This window comes from Chinchilla lanigera, unplaced genomic scaffold, assembly GCF_000276665.1.
Source record: "Chinchilla lanigera isolate Chin_1 unplaced genomic scaffold, ChiLan1.0 scaffold00145, whole genome shotgun sequence".
Classification (NCBI taxonomy): Eukaryota; Metazoa; Chordata; class Mammalia; order Rodentia; family Chinchillidae; genus Chinchilla; species Chinchilla lanigera.
This window is the reverse complement of record NW_004955546.1, coordinates 2,757,179-2,765,222: the sequence shown is the minus strand read 5'-3', so window position 1 is coordinate 2,765,222 and position 8,044 is coordinate 2,757,179. Positions and strand designations below refer to the sequence as shown.

At 42.1% G+C, this 8,044-nt stretch overlaps 1 protein-coding gene across 3 annotated transcripts in view; it reads left to right on the top strand.

Moving 5' to 3' along the window:
* Window positions 1-945: 945 nt before the first annotated feature.
* Window positions 946-8,044, top strand: part of Fam21c (family with sequence similarity 21, member C) — a 45,520-nt gene continuing 38,421 nt past the window's right edge. For all 3 annotated transcript variants that reach the window (XM_013508427.1, XM_013508428.1, XM_013508426.1), the window contains exons 1-4: window positions 946-1,049; window positions 1,159-1,281; window positions 1,916-2,080; window positions 6,979-7,041. In XM_013508427.1, coding sequence (XP_013363881.1) covers window positions 1,047-1,049; window positions 1,159-1,281; window positions 1,916-2,080; window positions 6,979-7,041 — 354 coding nt within the window. In that variant the 5' untranslated portion in view covers window positions 946-1,046. The remainder of the gene's footprint in view (window positions 1,050-1,158; window positions 1,282-1,915; window positions 2,081-6,978; window positions 7,042-8,044) is intronic.

Below are 8,044 nucleotides of genomic sequence, written 5' to 3'. Positions count from 1 at the left end.
CTTTCATCTTAAAACAAACAAACAAACAAACAACAACAACAACAAAACTAAGGGGCTAGAAATGTAGCTCATTGCAAAGGTCTTGGGTTGAATTCCCAGCAACAACAGTCCAAGATGTCGGGGGGGTGAATGCTCAGCATACGCTAGGCACGGGGCCAGCGATTTTACAGTTACATATTACCACAACTCTGCAAGATGTGTCCTTTCATTCTGAAAGAAAGCTGAGAAGTTAAACTTGCCCGTGGGCAGGCACACATAAATGAAAAGAAACTGATTTTTTTGTTTCCCCCGCTGTCGCAAGGGAGGAACCCACGGTAGGCCAGCGTTCTAACTTTGAGCTGTATCTCTGACACCGCAGCTAAGGTTTCTATTATAAAAAGTCAGTGGATCGGCCGTGACAGGGGGGCCCGGCACGAGAGGGAGGGCGGGCGCCCGCATCCCCTGCCAACAGCGGAAGAGCGGCTAAGCAGAGGAGTCTTCAAAGGGTGTGAACAGTCGGATCAGTGAGTATGCGGGGTGCGGGACTGGCTGATGCACGAATTTCTGCCCGATATATTTGCCTTGCATCTGAGGGCAAAGCTGAGGTACAGGACTTAAAACAGACCCACAGAGCCTGTGGAAATCGCAGGTCCTCAAGAGCGCGGGGATGACGGCCCGTCCGGGCAGAGACAGCGCGCAGCGGGGACACCGGCTCCACCATCCCCGCCTCAAGCCCGCTGCTCCGGGGGCCGGTTCCCCCAAGGGTTTCTCCAGACCCCTTAAGGCGAGCCGCGGAGCCGCCCCTCATAGGCTGGTCACACGCCGCCACCTGCAGGTCAGAAACCACCAACTCCTCCGCGCTCTCAGAGCACTCTATCGCACTTCCGGTCCGCGCGCCGCGCTTCCGGTCACGTGCGGACGTGGCCACGCGATGTTAAATCATGTGGCGCTGGGTCACGTGATCTTCGTCCCGCTGGGGCTGCGACTGGCCCTCGGCTTCCGGAGCTCGGCTTCCGGGTCTCGGTAGTTCTGGCTGCCGTGGCCCCGCAGCGGCCGAGCCCAGCGGAATGGTGAGGGCGGCGGGCCGGGCTGGGCCGGGTCGGGCCGGGTCGGGCCGCGGCAGGCGGAAGGCCCGTCGCCGCCCCTGGACTCAGCCATGTCTCGTCCTTCCCGCTATAGATGAACCAGGCGACCCCCGACCCGGAGCTGGCGCCGGCGTCCGAGGCCGTGTGGGAGCGGCCTTGGTCGGTGGAAGAGATCCGCAGGAGCAGCCAAAGCTGGTCGCTGGCGGCCGATGCGGGCGTGAGAGGCGGGCCGGGCATGCGAGGGAGGGCGGGCGGGCGCCCGCGTCCCCTGCTCCAGGCCGCCCCGAGGAACGCGGTGCCGTCTTGCGCGAAGTCCCCACGGAAGTCCCCAGGCACTGGGAAGGGGGCGGTCGTGGGCCTCTGTCCCGGAGTACTCAGCCTACGCCTGGGATGGAACTGTTTGGGTCGTCCTAGCGGTGCACCGACTCCATCCAGTGGGCACATTCGTCTCTGCCAAGCTGAGGATGGTTGTGGCCCTCTTGAGGCGATTGTGTTGGGAGCTGGACCGAGTGGGGAGGAAGACTAGCAAGTATGTAGAGGTCCCTTAGAGGGACTCCTCAAGCTTAGGGCCCAGAAAGTCCAGAACGGTGATTCCCAAGTCCCGTATGAGTGAGAATGACAACCAAACAGGATTTCAAAATTTTTGAGAAAGTAGATAGCCTTTAAGTGCCTGTGGGCTTCATGTCAGTTGTTCAGTGAGCTTTCTTAATGTTTTTCAATGCCAGTACCATAAGCATCCACTTGTTTACATCCCAACACATGAAGGTGAAGGGATGTGTGTTCTTTTTGTTTTGATACATGGAATAGGTGCGTGTAATACTGATACTACTGTGTGTTTATTTTAAAAATAGCTACTGCAGTTTCTACAGGAATTTTCCCAGCAGACCATCTCTAGAACCCATGAAATCAAGAAACAAGTGGATGGTCTGATTCGAGAAACTAAAGCCACTGATTGTCGCCTTCATAATGTCTTCAATGACTTCCTCATGCTGTCTAATACCCAGTTCATTGAGAATGTAAGTTTTTAGTTATATCGTGCTTACAGATAATACCTTTGGGGGGAGCAAGAGCTATTGTCATTCTCAATTCTGTCCTGAATTGTAAATTCTGAATTTTAGTGGACAAAGGTGTTCTCAGTAATCAAACCTTCTTTCCTTAAAATCAGTGCCTGTCCTTTATTAGTAAAGTTTGGGCTTTTTTAAGCCTTTATAAGAAATCTAATGATAACATTTTCTCATATGCCGATCTTCACCTTTTTAGTTTTGAGAGTAGTCAACTGTCATGCTGAATCCTGTGGCACTGAAACCTGTTATCGCATATTCTGTAAGGAAGGCTATCTCCTGAAGCTGTTAAGTATAAAACCATAAAGAAATTGTTCAAACTTGCAAGATTCTAAAAATTCCATGACTTAGGACTAGCAGGATACGGTGAATGCTATGTAGGAGGCAAATTTGTGCATATTTTAGTAGCTCAGGTTGAAATGCCATTTCTACCCTTTTTGCAGAGAACTATATGTGAAATGAGGGTTGTAATAGAGATCTCTGCTGGTTATTTTCTTTAGTAGCAAAGGGAAATTGTGAGTTTGAAATGCAGCAGGTATTCAAGTAAAATTGTTATAGGTTGACAGTCCCTTATCTGGAACTCTTGGGACCAGAAGTGTTTTAGATTTCAGAGGCTGACCTAGGATATTGGCATAGGCTATTCTGATTCAGCATCTCTAGTCTAAAATGCTTTGGAATCTAAAACCTTTTGAGTCTCAGATCAGTGCTCAAAAAGTTTTAGATTGCAGATTTTCAGGTTAGGGATACTCAACCAGAGGTGATTTTCTAGTCATCTACACAGGATGACCATACTTGCTTTTGAGCATTTCCCTTCCTAGAACAGTACTCAGAAGATTGGTCTCTAGTTCCCTGATGAATGCAGCTTGATTGCACAGTTTGGTGTCCTGTTAAATATTCTCGTTGCTGAATCAGGTGCTTAGCTCTTCTCTGCAGTCAGTGAGTGTTGCACCCCTAGACCTGGTGAGGAGTAGATTTTGGAGGATTTCATTTTTACACAGTATGCACACACCAGATTGGCACTGGATTTTTACTGGATCAGTCTAATAGTGGGGAGAAAAGAGGTGTAGCATAAATTTCATTTTCTGAATCATAGGCTTCAGGTCTTTTTTTATTTCAGCTGTTCTTTTCTTAGATTCAGCATTTTCCATGGTCTAGATTTGGTGGAGTTTGTTTTGTTTGGATAAGTTATTTCTACCCCTTTATGCAGATTTCTTGTTTCCCAGCCGTCTTGCCATCCTCTTAATGTTAAATCCTTAGGCCCTTACCCTTGTAGTCTGCAGCCAGATTCCTCTCAGGACATGCTGGGGCCAGAGAAGTGTAACTGCTTCTCAATCCTCCTGTAATGCCACCTTGCAGGTGCAGAACAGCCAGTGATGTTGACAGAACAGCTAATGTTTGATGAGGCTGAGAAAAAAACCTACCCCTGATAATGCAAGAGGCAGTGACCTGCCTTTTCTTGTGTCTTTTACAAACTCTGATGTTGGGACTCCTGTGTTTGATTCAGGCTTGAGTGATGGTGCTGTTAGGTTTCATGGTTGTTTGTTGGAAAGAGTATTCCAAGTCAGGTAGGCTTCTGGGGTTTAATAACTGGCCTTAGAAACAGCTGCACAGTTGCAAACCACATATGAATTAGTGAAACAGTGTGAACTTTCTAGGACAGGAAAAATTAGCACCTTTGCTAAAGGCTCAAGAGGGGACCTTAAAGAAGAAATGCTAATTAGCGTTGGCAGCGTTTCCTGTCTAATTAAATGACACAGTTCTTAAATCTTCATTATTTGTTAATTTAGGAGCTTTATCTTGAAATGCTAAGTGCCATATTAATGATTTGAGGTAGTTAAGAGATATCTCAGGATTTTTTTTAAAGTCACTTGTTTTAAAATCTTCATCTTTGTAAAATTGATTTTTTTTTTTCCAAAATGAAATTTGAATTAATTTTCCAGAGCATCTTCCTGTTAATTTATAAAAGCTGGTTTTTGGGTCATTTTTTCTTTCTTTCTTTTTCTGCTTTTCTCTTGAAGAAAGAGATGCACTTGCCAAAAATTTTTAAGACACTTCAGCAATTTGGGGGCCAGAGCTTAGGGTCTTATGGAGTATAGCTTCTGTCCTTCTTCCTCCATCTAAAGCTAGAAGGAAAACTCAGTGTTTTGTGACATATCTTCTAAGTCCATCTTCATGCAGATCCTGTGTTTAAAAAATTAAACCTATAGGAAAATCAACCTAATTCCACAACCCCAAATTAACCATCTAGTAAACATTTTGGTGGATGTTTTTCTAATCTAGGTGACTGTGTATGTGTTTATAACCTGCATTTTCCTTAATTTATGAGCCTTTAACACATATGTAAAACTCCTATGAACTTAATTTTTCATTATATAACTATATTATGCTTTAATAATTCTCTAACATGAAAACTTTACTGAAATATTTCATACTTAAAGAAGACAGCCACAGATGTGAAGAATAAGCAGCACCTAGCATTCCTTAACACAAGGATATATCATTCTTATATTTTTATGAGTCAAATACACTTCCCTAAGCACTATAATCTCCTTTTGCCTGTTTTATTACTTTTTATAAGTGGAATCAAACAGTGTATATGCTTTTGAGTCTGCCATCTTTCTTTCATGAGTTTTGTCACCGTGGACACTTGGTATCTAAAGGACCAGACTAATAGCTTCATGAGGTGAAGCTATTTGTTTACCATGTACCACCCAGAGCTTATAACAGTTGTTACTTGTTAAAAGTAACACTTGTTACTTTTAATGTTTTATCACAGTTTTTCAAAAGTACCAGCTCTCTTTCCCCTGCATTTTTCCTTAACTGTAAACACTTAGGGTGAAGGCCCTCTTGTATCTCTGCCGGGAGACTCTGTATCTGTGGATATGTGTGAGCACATGTATATGTAACACTAGGGATTTCATTTTTTCCATATATGTAACCTTTATTGTGTAGGTGCCCTTTTCCTCATTGACTGAGGAGTGTGAATGTCCATGTGTAGGCATGCATGTTTGTGTGAATATAAGGTCAGGCTTGCGTGTAACTGTGTTTTTCTGACCTCAGCCCTTTATTATTTCTCTACTGTATGCAGCACTATTATCTTAAATGCCACAGATTTCTAGTGTGTCTTCACAAACCAGGTCCCCCTTAGCTTCCTTTTATTCACAACTGTTGTAGTTATTTGTCTTCCACTTTTGACTTTTCTGTGTGTATTTGAAGATTAACTTACTATTTTGTTCTATAGAAAGTCTTATCATTTTATTGGAATGCATAGAATAGTAGATTTGGTGTATGTGACTTTCCACTAATGTGATATGATAAGCATCCTCTTGGAAGTAGGATTACTGGGTCAGAGCATATATTTAAAACAACATTGTTTGATAGGACTGGCAGGTATTTTCATAAAAGTGGGCAACATCCATTGCTGGTGAAGGCTTGGGACACAGGTGGATACACTGGTGATGGTAGTAAATTGTGACACATTTCTTCATAGCAACCTGGCAGTAGGTATTCAGGTTGAAAAAGCTCTATCCTTTTGTTTCATAATTGTCTTTTGAGAAGCCTCCAGAAATAAAAGGACAGGTACCTAAGAATGTAGGTATGGGTGAGTTGGAGCAGCTTTGTTTACAATAGTAAAAACTGGAATTCTTAATACTTACCAATGAGAGACTGTTGAAATAATTAAAAGGATTGAATCCTACTTATATGTATTGACCTAGAAAGTGGTTTAAGAGAATACTAAGTGAAAATACAGGGCTGAGAGATGTGTGTAGTACGAGTACATTTTTATTTAAAAACAGGAGGAGTAGAGGAACTCTGAATTTGGGTATGTCTGTATATGTTCGTATAAGGCCTTAGACATCAGAAACACAAATCATATTGAAATTGCATGTCCCAAGGGTTAGGTTGAAGTAGGTTGGGAACCGTACTTCTCTGTTATGTGCGTTTTTATACAGGATAAGCATCCTTAAGTGTCTTTAATCTAAAAACCTGAAATTGGAAAAAGTTTCAGATTTTGAAGCATTTTGGATTTCAGATTTTCAGGTTTAGCCATACTCAATTGGTAAAATTTATGCAGATATTCCAAAATCTGCTCAAGATTGAGGCACTTTTGATCCTAAGCTTTTAGGTAAGTGATAATGTGTAATGATTTAAAATCTCGTAACTTGAGCTATAATTCACATACCATATGACTCACTCTTCTAAAAAGTATGCAGTTCAGGGTCAGGGATATAGCGCAGTGGCACAGTGCCTGCCTGGCAAGCACAAGGTTGTGAGTTTGATTCCTGGTGCCAAAAAAAAAAGTATATTTCAGTAGGTTAGAGTATTCAAAGTCTTGTGACCATGCCCACTATCTAATTCCAGTGGAATTGGCCTTCTGCTTTCATGAGAATAAGATACAAAAATTTATCAGCCATATTAAATAGCAGAATGAAAATAAATTTTACTTTTACTTTTCCATTGCTCCAGGGGTTAGGGTCTTGTGACCTTCTTGATAAGTTGCAGCAGGTGACATCTTCTGTAGCCCTGGGGAATACTGTCTTCCCCTTTGTCCTGCAGCATATGCATTTCAGCTAAACACAAGTGTGAAATCTGCTATCTTACTGTTTTTACAACTCTTGGGCCAAGTGAGTTTCCTAGTCATTTGCATCTTTGTATCCTTTTATTTTTAGTTATGAATTGATTTCTGTCTTTTGCTGATTGTCCACTCCCCCTCGGTCCTGGCCTCAGCTATTTGCCGAATAACCATTTCCTCCTACACCTTGCTTTTTTGTGACGGGGTATTGGATTCATACATGGTGATTTACCTTGGATGCTGCTTTGACCTTTGAACCTAAACTTGCTTGCCTGTTTAGCGCGTGTATGACGAAGAAGTGGAGGAGCCGGTGCTCAAGGTGGAGGCCGAGAAGACAGAGCAGGTACTTGGGTTCAGTCTGTCTTTGCATATGTTCTTGACTTAGAGAAAAGCAGCAACTGAAACTTGTAACGTGTCTGGTGGGGGTGGTGATAGGGTATGGACACTGTGATAATGGGGTGACTTTGCCTTATAACAGCTCAAGTGAACTCCATTTCTCCCTGAAAGTTAGCATACTCAGGTAGCTTGAATTCCTGAATTCTGGCATAAGAATAGAGAGAAGTCAGCAGACTTTTTCCTTAATGGGCCACGGAGTAAATACTACAGGTTTTATAAGCTGCAAAACCTGCCTCTTCTTCCCTGTATTCTTGTTCAACCTCTCCATGCTTCCTTCCCCACCTGTCTTTTCTTTCCTTCTCTCCATTTCTCTTTCTCCTCCCCTTTCAACCCTTTAAAAACATCAGCATCCATTTTTTATTATGAGACTGTCAGTTATGTGTGGTATGTGAGTATATTTAATGTAACAGAATTAATCTGTAGCTCATTTATCAAGGAAGAACACTTGAGATATTATACCTGAAATTTGTTTAATGTTCTGCAGTAAAAAAATCATTTGTTTATTTATTTCATGCCTTTATTTCATATTATTACTGAAAGACATGAATGGACTCCCTTGAATAATAGCTTATCTTTTCAGAGTTTTATATTCAAAGTAAGGAACAGTTAGTATATATGTTTGATCAATTTTACATGCCTATATCTGGTAATCTGAACAACTACTTTGAAGATAACAATGTGCAGTATAACAGTCATTGTTAATTTCCTATCATGTTTTGAAATTCTGTGTAATTTTTATTATTTTTCTCTCTTTAAAATAAAAAACAAAAATATAGCAGCCATTCTTTTTTTTTTTTTTTTAAAGATAAAAGGAGGGAAACATTAACAGACATACAACATTTTACAACATATCACAAGCACAATACAGACAACACAGAGTTACAAACAAAGGGGTAGGGAATTAACAATGGTGGTTGTATTACATATTGATATCTTCAAAGTGGCTTCTC